Source organism: Crinia signifera, chromosome 1 (genome assembly GCF_055691185.1).
Source record: "Crinia signifera chromosome 1, ASM5569118v1, whole genome shotgun sequence".
NCBI classification, from domain to species: domain Eukaryota; kingdom Metazoa; phylum Chordata; class Amphibia; order Anura; family Myobatrachidae; genus Crinia; species Crinia signifera.
Genome location: NC_139217.1, coordinates 366890401 through 366911989, shown reverse-complemented (window position 1 = coordinate 366911989; position 21589 = coordinate 366890401). Strand labels below are relative to the sequence as shown.

The 21589-nt window shown below is 43.2% G+C and overlaps 1 protein-coding gene across 1 annotated transcript in view; it reads right to left on the bottom strand.

Annotated features, from left to right (window-relative positions):
* The window catches only part of TMEM132D (transmembrane protein 132D), a 779160-nt gene that overhangs the window by 234440 nt on the left and 523131 nt on the right, over positions 1 to 21589 (bottom strand). Inside the window, exon 4 of the mRNA XM_083150539.1 lies at positions 3997 to 4180. Within this exon, the coding sequence (XP_083006665.1) occupies positions 3997 to 4180 (184 nt within the window). The remainder of the gene's footprint in view (positions 1 to 3996; positions 4181 to 21589) is intronic.

The window sequence follows — 21589 nt, the reverse complement described above, 5'->3', positions numbered from 1 at the left end:
CCTACTTTACCCCCTAAGGGATTTATTTACTAAGATGTGAGTTATGTCGAAGATGGGATGTTACTATAGGCAATCAATTATATCTATTATCTTTTAAAAGATGCTAAATAAATAATAAGTAGATTCGGATTGGTTGCTATATTGTACTTGTGACAACCACTGACCTGTGTGTCTTGATCCACATATATTGCAGAACCACTCTGCAGTAAATACAGGCCTACAAAACAAGAGGTTAGAAGATCTGCTTATTTTGCAAAATATAATCTTGCATGTTTGATTTTATATAGTGTGGCGAGCCACCGAGCCCGAAGCGTGGCGAACGCAGCGAGCCCCGCGAGGGGACGCGGAATACATGTAAAGTAATACACGTCCGCTCGCCACGCTTCGGGCTCGGTGGCTCACTACGCTCGCCACACTATCTAAAATCAACTCCACGCTGACGTGGATAGTGGGGGTATGAAAAGGTCGGAGGACGCGTACCGCCACCGCTCGCCACGCTTCGGGTTGAAGGGGAGAATGCGTAGATCAAATTGTATCTTTAGTAAGAAAGCTAAGAAAAAATGAGCAGTGCAAAAGCTCAGAATGAAGAGAAAATAAAACAGCCAGTATGTAAAGGTGACAAAACCCTTTTTTTTCTGATATGCGGTTTAATATAAAGACAGGGGTTGATACATGCCAAGCGAAAATAAAGGTGTTAGATTTCGTTAGGGTGACTTTGTAGCTATGGGAAAATATGTGAGTGATTGAGGCATTTCAATAGGGTACTGGAGTAGTGGGAAAAATTAAAGAGTGTGATTCTAAAAGTATCAGACCTTTTTGTCATGTGGGCTAGACAAACTACAAGAAACAGGCAGTCAATTCTCAGAGGTGGTAAAATAATAGCATAAAGGGTTTCATTTAGGTTATATGAGAAGACTGAACATGAAATAATGTATTTTGTTAGAAGAAGGCGGCTAAAAAAGAAATCATGTTCAAAACCAAGAGAACATGGCACAAAGGATAAGTAAAGGGGACAGATAAAGCAAGAAAAATGTAAGAATTGAAAAATAAAGGGCCTGGTTCAGCGAGCAGTAAAATGTGTCCGCAGCTAACATTTGTCCCCCCACTCCTGCTGCCCGCAAACCACAAACATCGGCAGGGGTAGCGAATTTGGCCCGAACCGAGCCTGATCTGAATTGCCCCCAAAGTCATAAGGGAGAATTTCTTGTGCAATAAAGTATACTGTACGTCTCTGTAGAGTCTATAATAGTGTCACTGGAACTTGACTTGTCTGCTGTATTCTAGGCTTGATATTTATGCTTAGAGTTGGAGTGGATGCCATATGAAGAAAGTCGGGTGGTCTGATAAAGTTCCTGTACATAATCGGTCAGGATACAAACTGACAGGAGAATGCTCAGGTGGACCTACAATAGTATGCTGTAATCTGTTATTGTCGACTTGAGTTCTGTAGTTGCAACAATACTCTGGACTTTTACAATACTTCCGTTTGATTTGCCATGCAGCAAAATGCCATTTGGCCCCATTTTTAAAAATTTACATTTTGTGGAATTTTTAGTTTATCACTAAAGTTGTAACAGTGATGATCAATCAATTCTGCTATATGGAGTACTTGGATTCGACACTTATGCTGTGTACACACCAGTGGTGTAACTAGATACATGTGGGCCCTATAGCAAACATTTGTAAGGGCCCCTATTTAGCACCTAATGCTAAAAAATGAATGCAGCACATGATACTTTGACAGGCAAAGTGGGCCCCTCTCAACTCTGGGCGCCATAGCAACTGCACCCCCTGCACCAATGTTCCCTCTAATTTTACGAAGGCTGTGTGCGGCAAAAGATTTTGGCTGTGCAACTTTTGAAGGAAATTTTCATTTTTGTGCGTCACTGATATATAACTGGAAAATTACGTTCAGCATTTGTGGTAACTTTACTTCAAAATGATATTAAACATTTAAACATTCAAAACACAGCACACAACTGCTGCTTTGTGCGCTCTGCTGTAATGTCTGTGTGCATGCTCGTCGAGTTGTGTGCACGCGCACGTGCGCACAGCTTAGAGGGAACACTGCCCTGCACCTATGGTAGTTACGCCTCTGGTACACACGGTGCAATTTGCACTGTCGAATTTGACTATATAGTCAAAACTGCATAGCACATAGTTTCAAAATCCTTTAAATAGATTGTAAATTGCTATGCAGCACCAGATACCGATTCCATTCCGATGCACGGCACTGCGGTATCAGAATTGAATATAGAAACAAACTGTGCAGTACAGCTCAATGCAGAATGGTCCCAGATTCCCCCCTCCATCCTCCGTGGGATGTCCCTCCCTCCCTGCAAGCAGATGCTGGCACCCCGCTAGATCATCCCCGTGTGTGCAAACCATTAGTGGTAAATGGTAGTTGGCAGTTCTATTGAAGATGGGATGTTGCTATGGGCAACCAATCAGATTGTACTTATTATTTATTTAGCACTTCCTATCAGATAACAGATAGTATCTGCTTGGTTACCCATAGCAACATCCCATCTTCAATACAACGCTAATCTTAGTAAATTTACCCCTTAAGGGCAAAATTAACTAGCAAAAGGTGTACAGTTATTCAGTTAAAGGGGAACATGACATATATTTCATAGGACAGTTCTGCAACTTTTACTCATCTTTTTACTGTAGGCATTCTTGCCCGTGTCATGTTATGCACTTGTCTAAACATGAAGCCATTAAAATGATCTATAATTTTACACATTAGGCCATTAAAAGAGTAATTCCTCTTGCAATCCATTGCCAACAAAATAAAATCCAAGGTACTTGTGCTGACGTTTACAACACTTTGTGTCCTTGTGCTGTCCTATTGATCTAAGTGCTTAACCAATTACATCAAGCTGCAATCTCATATCCTTGGGATAGTACCAGCAGCCACTGCCCAAATTATTATAGGTTCAATGTGGTTGCAATCATTAATAATATCAATTCTAATGTATAAATAAATTATACTTGCAATTCATTTTGATATTTTAGTTATGTTTAATCATCTTTTGGTAACCTTAGCACTAGAAATAAACATATGGGCCAGATGCACTAAGCTTCAAAAGTGATAAGATGGAGAGTGATATGCAGCCAACCTATCAGCTCCTGGGGGAGATTCTCTAAGAATCTCCACCCCCCTTCGCCGCCCATCGCATTTATAATTATCGCATATGTTCTAACATATGCGATAATTCTAGCAAAGGACAGCTCTTGCGTTAAGAGCTGTCCTTTGCGGTGAGAGTCGCCGGGTCCCAGCAGGTCCCGGCGGCTCCCCCCTCCCTCACACACCCGGCGCTGCTGCTGCTGCGCCGGGCTCTCCTCCTCCCTGCACCCGGAAGAGGATCAGTGCAGGGAGGAGGTCAAAGGTCCGGGCAGCACTGCGCTGTGCTGCCCGTACACAGGTGAGGGAGGAGGGGGCGATGCGGGGCGGCGGGGGTCCGTGCGGGGCGGCGGCGGGTCGTTGCGGGGCAGCGGTGGGATGTGGTAGAAGCCCATTGGCTTCTATGGGGCATCGCCAGATTTTTCTGCCCCATTACCATATGGGAACGCCCAGCGTTCCATGGGCGTTTCCATGAGAACGTTGGGCGTTCTCATGGTAATGAGGCAGTGACGCGGGTGTGTGGGCCGGGTAGCTGACATTACCGGATGTCAGCTGCCCGCCCATATCATGCCAGCGTGCACGCAAATGTAAGTAATTTAAAAGTCACTTATATAAGCATGCACGCTAAACATCATTCGATGGTCACCGACCATCGAATGATGTGGGCGGACACCCCAGCAAAGCAAATGGATGTTTATGCACTTTGCTGGGGCGGCGGGGCGGCGGGGTGGGGGGGGGGGGCGTGTGTTCGCCGGGCGGGGTTTGGTGGACTCGCAGCCTTGCGAATCAACCTGAATAACCCCCTTAGTGTATCTCACCCTGTGTGATTAAAGATTTTAAAATGTTTATAAATCATAAATGACCCTTACCATTGCCAGTGGTATAACAGCTACAATGTCCCTTTCATTGACATATATTTTGGATACCCCAAGTGCAGACATAGTTTGCCCCAGGTATTCAGCCTGCCATGTGATTATCTGCACGCCTGATGGGTCAGTTGCGCTCCCAATCCTGAAGTCTATCTGGAAAATTTCATAGAAGTTTTCTCCAATACTGCAATGAAAAAAGAAAAAAAAAAAAAGAAATGTCAGTATTTATATTTTTGTTATTGATTCAAAATCCTTTAAAGAGACAAGACAGCGGAGCTATGAGAGATCAATATGTTGCTTGTTTTTGCAAGTCATGTTTAAAACTGAGCAGCTGCTTTATTTATAAAAAGTGGCATCAAATTGTATAAAAATAACAATTACTCCTACATCTCAAATCTGTCTGAAAGGAATGTCACCGAATGTGAAAACCAATGTCATTCTCACAATGGCAAAGGTAAATGTATAACATTTGTTTGCATGTAACTACTCTTTTTGTGCATATTTTCTCTAAACACAATGAACAATAGCAAACACAGGTAAGAAGATTGATATATTAAATCACAGATGGTAAATGAAAGCTTATTGCTGGTGACAGAAACTATCAAAGGACTGTATGATTAAAGCAGAATGCAGACATTTAAAACAATGCAAAAAATTGGAGTCCTACTTAAATTGATTGATTGCTTGTGTCTGGAGAGGCATCATTATATGTGAAATGTGCAATCACAACTAAAGGCCCATACACACTAGAAGATTATCTTTCCAATCTGGCTGGTTGGAATGAAAATCTTGAAATTTCTGGGAAAAAATGACAATCGACTGTTTGCTCCCAAACGCTGGAAAATGGACAAAAGCAGTCATCTGCATAGAGGCCCTTACACACAAGAAGATATTGGCATCAATCTCGTTCAGAAAGGGGCTTCTAAATGATGTTGATGGGCAATATCTTCTAGTGTGTATGCCGAATATCTTAAACGATGTGCCCCCCCACACTCGTTAACGAAATGCAGGTTAATCTGCCAATATTGCTCATGCCATTTGCACCAAATGTGTGGATACACAATATCTTTCAAGATCAGCTCAAGGGAAATTGTTCACCAATATCTTTAATCGTTCATATTTTCTAGTGTGTATGGGCCTGAAATTGACCAATTTGTCTATAGGACCCATTTGTGTCTGTTTTCCATGATTAGGAGCAAATGGTCAATTGTCCTTTGCGCCCAAAAATTTCCATCTTTTCATTCCAACCAACCAGATTGGAAAGGTAATCTTCTAGTGTGTATGGGCCTTAAAGCTGGCAATACACCTACAGACTTATTGTCCAATCTGGCTGGTTGAAACAAAAACCTGGTAATGGGTGAGAGCAAATGACAATTGACCCAAATACCTTAAAAAATGGAGTCATGTCTGTTGTGGCTCCTTAAGCAAGTGTCACCCCCATACACACACATAGGGTGAAATGTAATAGGATGAGAGATTCAGAAAATGAGAGATTTGGTAAGAAATCTCCAGTTTTTTTAAAGTGGCAATCGTTTACACCGCAAAAGCAGTTTGATTTTGCAGCATAAATGATTGCTGCTTTAAAAAAACTGGAGATTTCTTACCAAATTTCTCACTTTCTGAATCTCTCATCCTATTACATTTCACCCATAATGTTCATTTATCACAGAGGAGGAGAATGGTATCTCACTGTATGTGCTTACCAGCTGTTCCATTAATAGGACATTTATAGGGTAGTTCATACGTGCTGTGCTGCCAACCATTGTGGAGGTATTTCAAAAACATGTTCTAAATGAAAGTGTAGATTTCTGTTAGAAACGACCATTTCTGTTAGAAACTGCTCCCCTTAGCAATGGCATTGGTATCCCCCTTCTAAGTATGGTGATGCCCAAAGTCCTGATAATGACCATCAGTGCATATCATAGCATGCTAAATTTAAACACATGCTTCCATAGCTGCTAAAATCAGCACCAGTGTCATAACCTAATTACTGTTAAAGCAGGACTAAAATATGCATGGGACACTTGTCCAAATGCAGCAATCTTCACCATGCTATGAAAGATTGAGCTGGTCTACTATAACAGGGATCGCTGTCATAATTTAGGGGGTTATTCTAGTCCATTCTTTCTGACAAAATCCTTCTTAGATGGACAAAACCATGTGCACTGCGGGTGGGGCAAATGTAACTTGTGCAGAGAGAATTAGATTTGGGTGGGGTTTTTCTTCAAAGTGAGATCTATATTGAAGTGTAAAATCATGCAGTCAGTATTTACCCTGCACAGAAACAAAATAACTCACCCAAATCTAATTCTTTCTGCACATGTTACATCTGCCCCCCTGCAGTGCACATGGTTTTGTCCATCTAAGAAGGATTTTGTCAGAAAGAATGAACTAGAATAAACCCCTTAATATCAGGCTGCTCAGCATGGAGCACAGATCTCTAAGAAAATTGCCAAAGGGAACCAGAGCCAAAGTTTTTTCTAATTACATTTCAAGAAAAGGTTTAGAAAGACGGCTTTTTTTATTTTTGTCTTATATGCATACAAAGAAATAGTTTATGGCTCTTGATTCGCCCAAACTCCACCTTTCCAAAATAGTAAAAAGCAGCAATTGGGCCAAATCCAATTGGGATTAGGATTTTTGCAGTACTGTGGCTATCACAACCAATTGTTCATAAGCGTTGGTGCACGCCCAGTTTCTGTGCTACCCAATTTAAATTGTTTAAAGTTATTTTTTTGCATAAAGAAAAACATCTTGTGTAAAAACAAAATATTTAAAAACAATCGGAAATCAGTCTGTAGGCCCAGAAAATTAGAAAATCGATATTGGGTAACAATATATTGCAGATGTCTATCACTGTCCCAATTCAAAATATTTTTTACAACTTTTAAAATACTGCAAATGGCTGATTTGTGTATTTTTTTTAAACAAATTCTAAAAAGCAAACTTGCTCATTTAAGTACAATTGATTTGGGGGCTATTTGAGGACATTTTAAATAAAACAAGAAATAAATACAATAATGAAGTTTGATTTGGGGGTAATTTGAAGCCATTTTCTTAGCCACAGTAAGGGCATGCAAATATTTAGCTGACTGAAGACTTTAAATTGGCTACAGCAATTCGTTATTATGGGTTGTTCCAGGGTTTCTAAACCAAGTCCCGACATTTTGACCATAAAATAAGGATTTTCCCAGAATTTACACTGCTCTGAAGCCCTTATGTGACAAAAAAAAATTTGCACTGGAAAAAAAAAATACAGTCAATCTACCTCATTAGATGACAGGCCACTTCTTTTATTAAATGCAAAATGCAGAAAATGTTAGTGATAGTGCTTACTTGTCTTTATCGCATACTGTATGTGCCCAATATACTACCAATTGCTTTCCATTAAAAATAAAACAAGACAATGGGCCAGATTCTCTAAGCTTCAAAAGTGATAAAATGGAGAGTGAGAAACAGCCAGCCAATCAGCTCCTACCCAGCGGCGTAACTATAGCACTGCAGCCCCCGCCACCGCGCGCGCGGGGGGGGGGGGGGGTGCTGTGCATGTGGGGGTGCCGGGGGCTGCGGTGCTATAGTTACACCCCCCCCCAATCCCCCGCAGACTTACCTATCTCGCTGGTCCCGGCGGCTCCGTTCTTCTGCTGAGGACCACCACAAAATGGCCGCCCCCATATAGCACACAGTTCTCTGAAACTGTCTGCTGTATGGGGGTGGCCATTTTGTGGTGGTCCTCAGCAGAAGAACGGAGCCGCCGGGACCAGCGCGATAGATAAGGCTGCAGGGGATTGGGGGGGTTTGCAGGGGTGGCGGGGGATTGGGGGTGCTTGGCGGGGCGGCGGCAGGGGGGTGCCCCCCCCTAATGGCGGGGGGGCACCCAAAACTTAGTTACGCCACTGCTCCTAACTGCCATGTCACAGACTGTGTTTAATCTCCATTTTATCACTTTTGAAGCTTAGAGAATCTGGCCCAATTTGTATATCCTTCAATGCTGCAGTATTTTGAAACAAGAGTAATGATGACTGTTCTCCTGATTACAGCGGAACAGTTCCGCTAATTGGCCACTGTCCATCTGTCCTACCTGCAGTGGGGAGAGGAGCAAGGAGAGCCTGTGATCACTGCTGCTCTGCAAAGCTTGCGCATGAAGCTGCCCTGGGAAGAGCTAGGCTTTCTCCCAAAATGTCATGGTGTGATACCCCACCCACTCCATTCAAGCCCACATCCCTTATTTAGATGCGGACATGCCTCCGGTACAGCAGGTCCTGCTTTCCCACCTGGTAAAGTTGGGAGGTATGATGAAGAACATATTTTTTCATTACTAAAACTATACACTCTTAAAATAGCTAATCTGTCACAGAGTATTTCGATCTTTCCAGTCTACCTTTTAAGGATTCATGTGCTGAAAGAATCATGTGGAGTATAAGGTAGAGCTGAATGTCACAAGAGAACTCTCCTCTGGTATCCACTGCTTAACCCAGTGACCAATCTACTCCCTTACAATCCTTTTGAAGAAATCAGTACAGTAATAATGTCCAGTTTCAGCAAGCGCATCTGAAACTGTGCAGCGTTAACAGCTTAGCAACAGGCGAGTAAGTAAATGTACCGCAGCTTCTACTGCTGAGCTGTGTCAACTGTCAGGAAATTACTGTCTACAGCTAACTACCCTTGTTACCTGCGGTTACTAACCAGATACATTTCAACTATGTGACAAGACTTGGTAGGATTTTTGCTGGTTAAAATAGATTTTTTTTACTTGTTGTGACTGTCAAGCGTTTGGTTTTACCTTTTTGGGAAGGAATCTGTAAACAAATTTTATGAAATCATTAACTATTAAGAAAAAAAACCTGATCGCTGTGCTGTGAATCTTTGGAGCCCAGCAATCAGTTAAGCCAGTGGTTCCCAAACTGAGTGCCGTGGCTCCTTGGGGTGCCTCGGGACACTTGCAGGGGTGCCCTGGGTTGGTGGTCCAGGACCAATTCAAATTATTTATGGTTAATTATTTATGGGCAAAACCAGTGCTGGTGGCTGCCAGTCATAAAATGTGTACAAACAGAAACAAAATCTGCCCTTTAACATACAACTGAACCTAGGAATCGCATATAAACCCTATCTACTTAATGTTATATGTATTCTGTTGTTTTTTTTTTTTTCGGCCTAGGGGTGCCGTGAAAAAAATCTGATACTGTAGGGTGCCATGATTCAAAAAAGATTGGTAACCCCTGAGTTAGCTGAATCCCCACCAGAGTAAAAACACATCCCTGTGCGTCTGCAGCCGTGTGAACAGGGGGCAAACCATTTGCAATCACATACTAAAGAATGGATTCCCCCCATTTGCCACCCGTATACAGCCGCCACACCAAATACTTACTCGGTGCTGCAGTGCTTCTGGTGAGTTCCGGCCCAGAACTGATGTCAGAGGTCTTACCGGAAAATGCCGGGATCCACCAGCATTTTCCTATTTCTCTTCTCAAACCTAGCGCTGCATTCTTTCTTCATGCTTTGGTTGTTGGCTCATTTAAAAATACTGGATGACTGGCTCACCACCAAGATCCTTCATTTGCCATCTCAGGAGGAAACCAGGCACAGCCTAAATTTTGTGTTTGTTTCAGATGAGGTCGTCACCCATCACGAGAACATTATGAAGCTTTATTCACAAAAGGGCCTAACTAAAGATAAGCATATATTTAATTACTGGCCATCTCAAGCATGACACATTGTTGAAAAATGCCTTTGGGATATTGAGCAACTGATTCCGGATCTTTCACACACCAATCAACTTGAGGGTACAAAAGATTAACTGGGTGGTCACTGCCTGCTGTGTTCTATACAACTTTCTGCACAGAAAAGTTACCCATCAAAGGACAGTGGTGAGGTGGAAGATCCAAAGAATCTGGGAGAGGTTGCACAATTATCTTCCATTGCGGCAATAGCAGTAGCAATGACTGGGAGTGGTCAGGCAAAAAAGGTCAGAGAGGAATACATGGCCTACTTTAATGGAGACAGTGCTGTGACATGATAGCATAAGATATAGTGAACCCTCCCTACACACTACATCATGTACACTCAGTCTGCTACATCCCCTCTCTCGGTACTTATGTATTATCTGGGCTGCCGATTTTTTGATTGTATGCCTTAACTTAAGGCATACAATCAGATGCGATGCGATGCGATATCGCATCGCATACGACCATATCGCATGCAATGCGATGCGATGCGATGACCCGATTTTTCCATAGGATTCAATGTTAAAATGGACTGAGTCCATTTTAACATGGAATTCAATGGGAAAAAGGGGTCCTTTTCATACCCCTACTATCCAAGTGGGCATGGAGTTGTATATAAACCTGTGGCGAGCGAAGCGAGCCACCGAGCCCGAAGCGTGGCGAGCGAAACGAGCCCCGCGAGGGGACGGTATTCTGTGTCCCCTCGCGGGGCTCGCCACGCTTCGGGCTCGCCACAGGTTTATATCCAGCTCCATGCCCACTTGGATAGTAGGGGTATGAAAAGGACCCCTTTTCCCATTGAATTCCATGTTAAAATGGACTCAGTCCATTTTAACATTGAATCCTATGGCAAAATCGGGTCCATCGCATCGCATGCGATATGGTCGGAGGCGATGCGATGCGATGGACCAGATTTCAAAATCGGCAGCCCAGTTAGTACATAAGTACCCCTCTCTCTGCTACTACCCTCCCTACTTTATTAAGTAAATTAAAAATACTGCTATTATGTATCTACTTACAGGAATGGACTTTGGTGCCATGCAGATCCTCTGGCTGTCCACTGCATTCTTCAGTCTCTGCCATAAGCACAAGTGATGGCCTGATTGGTGGACTGTGAAGAGCAACTCATTGTGGTACAAGAGTGTCATGTCCCGCCGTGATGCGGGTCCTGGCCGCGGCTACTCATCCCACCGGGCTGTTCGGTTCTTGCGCTGCAGGGGTGCTGGGCTGAGAGGGTCTGGGGGCAGGCTGGCATGCGGGCTCCCAGGTCGGCGGCAGGTCTGGTGGCATGTCTGGTGCTGGCTCCCGGAACTGGGCGCCACCATCTTGGCTGGGTCACATGACCGGCAGGTGGGGGGTGCTTTATTGATTCTCTGGAGGGAGGCTGGGTGGATCTGGCTGGGCTGGGCTATAAATCCAAGCAGACTCAATGCCTCAGTGCTGGTACAACTTTGCAGCTGTCAGAGTGGTACTACACTTCGGTCCCAGCTCCATTATCCATCTTCTGCTATTCCCTGTTCCTGCCTGTTCCTGTTTCCTGAGTTCTGTAGCCAAGTCAGCCATTTCAGTTATCGTTATTACCTCCAGAAATCCTGCAAGCCAAGTAGGCCATTTAAGTTATCGTTATTACTGCCCGGAATTCTGCAAGCCAAGTCAGCCATTTCAGTTATCGTTAATACCTCCCAGTATCCTGCAAGCCAAGTCGGCCATCTGAGTTATCATTATTACCTTCTAGAACCCTGCAAGCCGAGCCGGCCATTTAAGTTCTGTTATTCCCATCCAGAACTCTTCAAGCTAAGTCAGCCATTTAAGTTATCCTACACAGGTCTGCTACGCTCAGGTTTAGCCAGTCTACCTGTAGACCGTGTGTTACTGAGCTCCATAAGTTCTCCAGGTGAAGGGCCGTGACCCGCTGTCCAGACACAGCGAAACCCAAACTTCCGGGAGTCCCTGGAGAAGACCGCTGGCCAGTTAGACTCCGCACCCTAACCACGGAGTCTTCGCCAATACTCACAGCTCGGGATTGATGCAAAGGTCTACATACAACCCGCTAAGTTTCAGGAACGCCCAGTTCATCCTGCATCTGAACCGTCACCTGAGGTGGGTCCTCAAACTCCGCCGGCCGTGACACAGATATTTAGTTGATATATTTCACCAGTGACAGCCCCAGACCTCTGGGAATTCTTAAATTTGTGATGTTCCTTTAAAAAAAACTATGTTGATGTTCTGACATCAATCAATGGAAGCTATGTCCTGATAAAGTTTGCTGAACCTGACAAATTCTTCCAATGCTGCAATCCACATTTGCTTCTTGGTATAGTCCCTGGACTTTACCCTCAACAAACATTCATTATGTATATGTCAATAAATCCTTGAATAAATTCTCTCTCAGTATCAAGTGACATTTCTAAAATAGTAAAAAAGTGAGATCGCGTCGGTCGCATCGCAAGCCATTATAATGGCATGCAATGGTCGCGATCAACGCGATTTTGTCATTGACGGCTAATTTAACATTACTCCCTATGTAAAATCGTGTTGATCGCGTCGGTTGCATCGCAAGCCATTATAATGGCATGCAATGGTCGCGATCAACGCTATTTTTTCATTGACGGGGAAAAAAGGCTAAAAATACCAAAATATCGGTTTGGTCGTGTCAATCGCATACCTTAAGTTACCTTAACTTAAGGTATGCAATTACCCACGACGGGCGCTGTGCTAGGAAACAAGTACCAAATAATTATAATTTAAAAAAGAAAACTCTGTTTATTTTATCCCTCTAGTGTTATTGTGTTATTGTGCCCTACAATGAATGTAAATGCAAATGATGATACCAATTTGCTGATAACTTGTTGTGGCTGAGTGACATCACCAACAAAAATTAGATAGAAAAAGTCTCATCATTGAAACCTCAGTGTTTTTGATTTTGCTAGAGCCTTCTTATAACAGGTATACAATATACACATGCTTCCGTTCTCTAGTATACAGAGCCATTCCAAGAAATAATATAGCTATATCTTTAATACAGTTGGCATTGGATGAAGGACACTATCTGCCGGGGATCTATATAGGCAATATATAGATATGTATAGACAAATTACATCAGCAACATGCTCTTATATCCTTAAATATAATTAAAAAATTGTTTTGGATTCTTTTTAACACAATTGTTGTTTCTTAACAAGAAAAATCTGCTATCATGGCATCAGTCTTTCACAGATGTAACAATTTCACTGTATCCCTGTCACTGAAACGATGATGAGTGACTCAATAGTTAAGCCATAGGTGACCCCTCAAGGAGGACAGTGAAAGGCTGCACAAAAGAAAACCATTGTTTTGCTCAGGATATTTGGAATAAAGGGAACGAGGAATCCTTTATTGGCCAGATATATGTGGTCAGGGGACAGAGGGGAAGGATGTGAGAAGATCCCTTTCTCAAATAAAGATTCTATAAAAGTATTAACCCTTTCCCGACGGGGCGTTTTTTGTTAACTTTTCTTTTTTTTTCCCTCCTCGGGTTCAAATAAGCGTAACTTTTTTAATTTTCCGGCTATATAGACACATGAGGGCTTTTTTTTTGCGGGACAAGTTGTACTTTTTAATGGTACCATTTACTATACCGTATAATATTCTGGGGAATCAGGAAATAATTCAATGTGGGGTAAAAAGGAAAAAAAATGCAATTCCACAATTTTGCGCTGGTTACGGTTTTTTTGGAGTTCATAGTTCGTTTAAAATGATGGGTTATTTTTATTCTATGGGTCGTTATGATTCCGGTGATACCAAACTTATATAGTTTTCGTTACGTTTTACCACTAAAAAAAAAATAGAAAATTTTACGGTTTTTTTAATTTGCGTCGCGTCGCCATGTTCTGCGGCTTATAACTTTTTTATTTTTCCACCTACGGACCTGGGTGAGGGCTCATTTTTTGCGGGCTGAAGTGTACTTTTTAATTAATACCATTATGGGATATGTGCGACTTTCTGATCTCTTTTATTTACATTTTTTTGGGTAGGCGATGCGACCAAAAAACGTAGTTTTGGCGTTGGGAATTTTTTTCCGTTTACGCCTTTAAACGTGCGGGATAACTAATGTTATATTTTAATAGATCGGACTTTTAGGAACGCGGCGATACCAAATATGTTTATTTTTTTATTTTTTATTTATTTTTATTTGTGAAATGGGGAAAGGGGGGTGATTTGAACTTTTAATATTTTTTTTTTTACTTTTTTTTTTACTTTTTTTTTTACTTTTACTACAAGGCCCCCTAGTGTACTTGACCACTAGGGGGCGCGATCGCCTGTACTAGGTTCAGCCATAGAGCTCTATGGCTGAACATAGTGATTTTCAGCACTTCCTATTACATCCTGCCTCAGGCAGGATGTAATAGGAATGCTGACATGGCCAGCACAGGGGTCTACATTAGACCCCTGGCTGCCATGGCAACCGATCGGCACCCTCCGATCTCGCCGCGGGGGGCCCCGATCAGCGCCGGAGGGGGGCGCCCCCCCTCCGATCAGCTATTTAAGCACTGCGGGCGCTTTGCCCGCGGTGCTTAAAGGGTTAAACGGCCACGATCGGCGAACTCGCCGCTCGTGGCCGTGAGAGCAGGTACCTGGCTGTAATATACAGCCATTTCCTGCTCTCTTTCAAGCCAGCTCACTCCGTGAGCTGGCTTGATTCCCCCGCAACCGTCATATGACGTACATGTACGTCATATGTCGGGAAGGGGTTAACTAATGAAGATGGCATTACATAGAGCTTTGCCATTCCCATCCAAGTATATTAGAATACCAATGTTATGCTGTGTTTCCCATTATTTAATTAATTAATTAATTAATTAAAGTAGGAGATGTATGCAAAATCTTTGAACTCTGTAGGTTATTATGTTATGGTGGAGTTTATGAATGTTTGGCAATGTGTAGCCTGCATATGTTTGGGTTATGGACTGTACATACAGTTTGATGGGTGGGTGGGACTAGCACTATTGTGATAATGATGTGCTGTGGTGCTGAGGAGGCATTATGGGCGATTACCAGTGGTCGTCCACAGTGACCATTGTGGGGCAGATGTACAGTACAGGATGTATCAGCATAAAAACCAGGGAAAAGTGACTGCATGGGCTTAAAAAGTCCTATTGGTGTGTACGGCCTATAGGCGCAGTAGAGGCTTTTGATTATGTATTAAATGCAGTCTGCAGAGCCCTTAAAGAGGTCTACAGATTGATTGTGTGGGTCTTGGGGTTCTGTGTATTGTTCAGGTTTGTGAATAGATATCATTTTTGGACCATAAGAATATATGGGTGTATGTGGTAGGGATATTAGAGACAATATCTGATGAATGAGTTGCACAATCTTTAAATTAGTAGTAAACAGATATGAAAAGTTACTTTTTGCATGTCATTAATGACATAGTGAGATCATATCATCCTCATCTTGCTGTTATTTCAGATGAACCAGGTCTTCTAAGAACCTTATCATTTACATCTGAATAGGTTGCAGAAATGCTACTTTAACCTCTGGAAGAGTGGGTATACAGAGTTCTTAAAATTAAATCTGTATATACATCCTTCCAGAGGTTGAAGTATGTGTTTAAAGTAGCATTTCTGCAACCTATTCGGATTTCCAGGGTAAATTTACTGAAGTTCCAAAGCAACCAATCAGATCCTGTCTAACATTTTCTAGGATGCAATTATATTCTGCAGCGCTCTACAGAGAATATTTGAACATTCACATCATTCCCTGCCCCAGTGGAGCTTACAATCTATATTCCCTACCACATGTACATGCACACAGACATAATAGGGTTATTTTTTGTTATGAACCAAATAACCTACCGGTATATTTTTGAAATGTGGGAGTACCCGGAGGAAACCCATGCAAGTACGGGAGAATATACAAACTCCGCAAAGGTAGGGCCATGGTGGGAATCGAACCCATGACCTTAGTGCTGTGAGGCAGTAATGCTATTACACCATCCATACTGCCCATAGAGAAATGATAGACAGAATCTGATCGGTTGCTATGGGCAACATCACCTCAATTCTAGAGCTGCAGCATCCTCCCCTTGGCTGTGTCTGTCACTGGGCCCATGCCTTTGCTCAAACAGTTCCATCTGACCTTAGTCTGTCACTTGCAGATATGCTGTCACCAGTAGCAGCTCCAGGGGTCACAGCCTGTCCCCAATAGGTAATGTGGCAGAGACAGCATCTCTCTGCATGAGAGTAATGTGGAGGATCCAGACCAGGTTTTGGACCAGTAGTGGAAGCAAAGTTGTGTAATCAGCAGCACCTGTGATCTCCTGATATAAGTGTTTCCAGGCAGAGGGTAAATGCTCTGATGGATTAGCTTCCCCAGCAACAGGCCAAGGGTGGGGCTATGCTAGGGACAACTGGAGCATTTTGGAAGAGTCTATATTATGCCGTGATTTCCTGTATGCTGCATGCTGTAACTCCACCTGCCTGTGAACTGACCTGGAATACTGTCTCCTGCTAACAAAAATAAAGACCAAAGACTTCATTGGAGTCCAGTGTATGTGCTTGTTTATCACAATACATATAATGATACTCACTAAAGCAGAACACATAAACAATATTTCTGGTAACATATAGCAAATAATGTATTATTCTAATTAAAACTGAGCAAAAAAGTAAGTACATACAATAAAACAGATGATACCCTCCAGATTTAACGGGAGTCCAAGCAATTAGTATGTCATAATAATAAATCTAAACTTAGAAGAGTTCCACTCCAGTTTATGAAGAGTCTTTAATAATGCTGGAATTATTAAGAGCTGTAAGACTTGTAAAACACGGTTGAAAACTAAAATAGATTTCAAAACAACTCACAAGTACTTTCCATAGAATAAAAAACAATAGGGAGATTTACTAATAATTGTGTTTTGAAACACAGTGCAAACTCTGACCAAATAGAATCCCCTAAGTACAGTAGTATGTTTTGAGAAGCCATAGATTATTGTAATTTGTGCAGTGTTCTATATGTAACAGGGTCAGTCCCCCTTCATACAACCATAGCGAGCCCTGGACTCTTGGAGCAAGACTTGGTTCTAAAAATACAGGGGAAGCATGAGTAGGGGCCCCCCATATATTAAGAACCAGCACCGAACACCACTAGCACAGGATAATACCACAGCCAAGGGACACACTTCACAGGTCAGATCACTAACCCCCCCCCCCCCCCAACTAGTAAGCCAAGGCCAGGGATTCCTGGGGAAGCAGGGACCTACCCAATAAAGCCCCCCCCCCCCACCCCCAGTTTAGCCTAGGCATGTGCTCCAAGAGTCAAGTGCTGATCTGTGCAGAATCAGAATTGTCTTCCTCACACATCCCCTCGCATGGTAGCGTGATGATACGGCAGTAGGGGGGGGCAATCAGAATTACCCTCTTTGTGTCTTCTAGTAGCTTGAGTGCTTTCTGAAATATGCATCACTTACTGTAAATGTTTCTTTGGTGTATTACTCATTCTTCCCGCTAGTTTCTTTTTAGTATTTGGCTTTTCCTTCTTTTTGTTAACTCCATTTTATAGTTGACGCTATTCGCTGTTGTATTTCTATGGGGATTTTTGCCTAGTTCGCCGAAAGTGTATTCAATGCTAAAATGGAGAACTGTGTTCACTTTTTTGGGGGGTGAAGTTCACCGTTCCGCTTTCGACATCTTTTTTAGGTGAACTGAAATTTGTACTTATAAAATAAATGTTTTTTATTATTTTTTTGGGTGTCTACAAGTCAGTTTATTTATTATTTGATGGATCTTGGGAGTAGGGAAGGGGGCAGCCGAGGCAGGGCAGCCCCAGGACACGGGCATCTCATGCAGGCAGTAGTGAAGATACAACAGGGAAAATGGGTCCAGCAGCAGCAGACAGGTCCAGCAGAAGCAGCAGCAGACCTCCGGCTCTGGCAGCCCCAGTGCGGACATCTATTAATCACTGAAGCAGCAGTACAGAATCAAGGAGTGTTCCCGTGCTGCTGCTGCTTCAGTCGGTGATAGTAGATGTCAGCGCTGGGGCTGCCGGAGGTCTGCTGCTGCTGGACCCGTCTCAGTCCTTTGCATCTTCAGGCTGTGCGGGGGCTCCATGCGGCATCAGAGCGCTCCCCTGCCGGGACTCCAGTCCTCAAATCCCCCTGCTGGGATTCCGCTCCATCACCCGCCCAGCCTGGCAGTGCAGCCCCAGCAGCAGCAGCAAGAGCAGAAGGGGAGAGAGCTGGGACACAGGGCAATATTCAGTGCACTATATTGGATAATTTTCGCAATCAGGGGCAGCGAGCCCCTGACACGTTGAATAGGGCAATAGGGTCAATTATCAGGGATTTATTTTACCAAAGTCCGTCACTTTGAACTAGGACAAGCTCGTACTCTCTTTTACTATGCTAAAGTATATTAATGAACCACTCTAAGACATCCTGACATAATTTTAACTAGATCGGAGCATCTTCATAGGTTTCATTATTTTCACCTAAAAAGCGAAATTTTAGGTCTCTTGCCAGAACAGATCAAAAAGCTTTTGCATGTTTCTTATTCAGGTCAAGTCACAACTTTTCCACACTAGCCGATTATGAATATCTCAATTTCAATTTTTTCACTCCGCCCTAATGTAGAATTCCAGAACACCCCCTAAATCTAAAAGTGTAAATGCCAGAGAAGTGTCTGGCTCAGTGGAAGGCACCATTGTAGTTGTCTATTACTCTTTTAACAGGGAAGAGAAGGGATTTCTAGAGTATTACATTACATTTATCAAAAATACACTTTTCTTTAAATGCCAAACTGTATTAATATATCAATTCCCAATGTGGGGGAGAGAAAACTCACAGCACGTGAGCCCCTGGTAACGCCATTACACATGTACGAGATCTACGGACATTCATATTTATGGAGACAGGAGCCATTGTCCGTGTAAACACAAATAGTGCCATCTTCGTGTCCATTACTCTTTACTGCCACACAGTAACTGGCTATGATGGTGACATTATTTACAGGAGCTAAAAGTAGTTAAATGTGCCCTTTAATATATTTAAGAGAGGCTGCATTAACCCTTTTTTGGGGGCAAAGATGCAAGGGGCAGAGAAGAGTTGGAGCGTCTGATTCTAGTTTGCACAAAAAAAAAATATTTTTAAGGTTACTATTGGTATGTCTGGTATATAAAAACAATGAAAGATATCAGAAAACCAGAAAAGAAAGTATACAGTAGAGTAATATTTATACAGGTGATATTGGGCAGGTTGTTTAGGCATGCCAATGTTCCGTATTGGGACACACATTCAACCTGACCACAGATTGCCCAAATTTTCAGTACACCAGTTTAATTTTGTAGAAGACAACCCTCTATTTGCATTGGCCACACTCAGGGGTAGATTTATTATCAGTCGTTAATATGCGCTATCCCGTGCGTTAAGGCAGGGGATAGCGCTTCCCCTGATTCATCAGATCCGCGATGCGGGTGTTCAACGGGCGGTGGTGTGGGGCAGGAGGGTTAGCGCACGTACGTTATTTTATGTGTGTGTGCGCCTTCCTCCTACCTTATGTATTAATCATCCTTGTGGCCATGCACTCCTCTGTTTATATCGCCATCATTTTCTGATGCTGCGGGTCTGTTTTAGATGTTTGGCATCGATTGTTGGTCTCCGGCATCTTCAAATTAAAACTGCGCATGCGCCGGGTATACAGCATCCCCTGTGAACATTACCCGGCGCATGCGCAGTTTCCATTTGAAGATGCCGGACAAGCGGAGCCAAACATGGAAAACTATGCATGTGCCGGTGACACATCGCGTGTCAGGGAAACCAGCGTATGCGCAGAACACACTGCTGGGGAGGAGCACACATATGTTATGGGAGGATGCGTATTCCCGTCGGGTGGGGATAACACACTCCCATAACATATAGTTTAAAGTTAATACATTTAGGAGATGTGCGGGCCGCTTCACCAAGATAAAGTGGTGAAGCGAAACGGGGCTGGTAAGGATCCTTATGGCAACAATAATAAATCTACCCATCAATTCTCAATAGACCCTGGAAAAATGTCTACACTAGACTTATATTTTGTATATTGTTTTTCTCATCCTAATAAGGAGACTGGTGAGATTTGTGGAGAGATACATAACAGAAAGCTCTTGTCTGATCAATGGCTGGTTAAAAACAACTTTCTAGGAAATCAAACACATGACACAAATATATGTTAATAGGGGACATACGATATCCAGATTCGGACTGGCACTGAGGGGAACAGGGGAAACCCTCTATGGGTCCCACTGCTTCGGGCCCCTGGTGTATTTTCTACAGAGTACTGCCATTATTATTCTCCTACATTATCATGCTTGCACTAACAGTATTTACTATATATATATATATATATATATATATATATATATATATATATATATATATATATATATATATATATATATTGACATTGCACTGTCTAAGAGCAAGCCAAACTTTTGCCAGCTGGCCACACCCCCTCTGGACCCTATCCAACATTTTGTGATATGGATTACATGGACTTATAATCAAAATGTCATAGGGGGTTATTCTGGTTGATTCGCAAGGCTGCTACCAAACCCCGACCTTGCGAATGGCTGGCTTGCACCACCCTTTCACAAGCCTGAGAATGGATATTACACAGTAACATCCATTCGCAGTCCAGGGGGAATCTCCCACATGTTTCAATGGTCGCCGACCATCGAAAGATGTGGAAGATGCATGCATATGTAAGGTGTGCACATTCAGGGGGAAGTGGGCGGGCAGACATCTGGTGATGTCAGCTGCCCGCATTCTGCCTGTATGTCATGCCCGCATTAGTGTGTTCTCATGGGAACGAACATGAAGTGCTGTGCATTCCCATATGCTAATGGGGCTGGCCGGCGCCCCCCATCCAATGTTCTCTCTAATTTTACGAAGGCTGTGTACGGCAAAAGATTTGGGCTGTGCAACTTTTGAAGGAAATTTACATTTTTGTGCGTCACTTATATATAACTGGAAAATGACGTTCAGCATTTGTGTTAACTTTACTTCAAAATGATATTAAACATTTAAACATTCAAAACACAGCACACAATGTAGTTAATGGGTGAAACCAGTGGCGTAACTACTGTAAGGCAGCCCCAGCAGCCGCTTGGGGGAGCAAGCAGCAGTGGGGTCTGTGTGGGCGCCGGGTGCACGGGTGCAGCACGGGTGCGGCCATGGCAGAGATGACAAATCCCCCCACTGATTGAATTGACTGTACACAGAGCCAGCTATTGGCTACTGTGTACAGGATGGCAGCAGTGTATTCTGGCCTCTCTTCCTCTCTCCTACTTCAGCTTCTCCGTTATGCGTGTGATGTCATCATGTCACATGCTGGGGAAACACGCTGGAGAGGAGCCTGGGGGGAGAGGGGCGCCACAAACTTTTTTGGCAGGGGGGAGCAAAATTTATAGTTACGCCCAGGGGTGCCGAGAGAGGGGGGGAGCAGGTACAATTTACCCGGGCCCGGGCCTGTCAGGGGGGCCCTGGTCTGGACACAGGTTTTTCTTTATTTGGTGGCAAGTACCCCCAACATGACCCATTCCATTAGGTACAAAATGCTCTGTTCCTGGACTTCCCTGCCAGTGGTAGTTACAGAGGTTGGACTCCCACACAGTCCAAAATTCAAAGAGAGGCAGTCACATCAATTGAATATTGGACTGTGCTGCAGGCTCACATCTGTAATTGCCACTGGCAGGGAAGTCCAGGAACAGAACATTTTGTACCTAATGAAATGGGCCATGTTGGAGGGTATGTGTAAATCCTTTGCAAAGAGCATGTAACCCCTGGCAGAGCATGTAAATCAGGGCAGACAGTTTAATCCCTGGCACAGAATGTTAACCCCTGGCAGAGCATG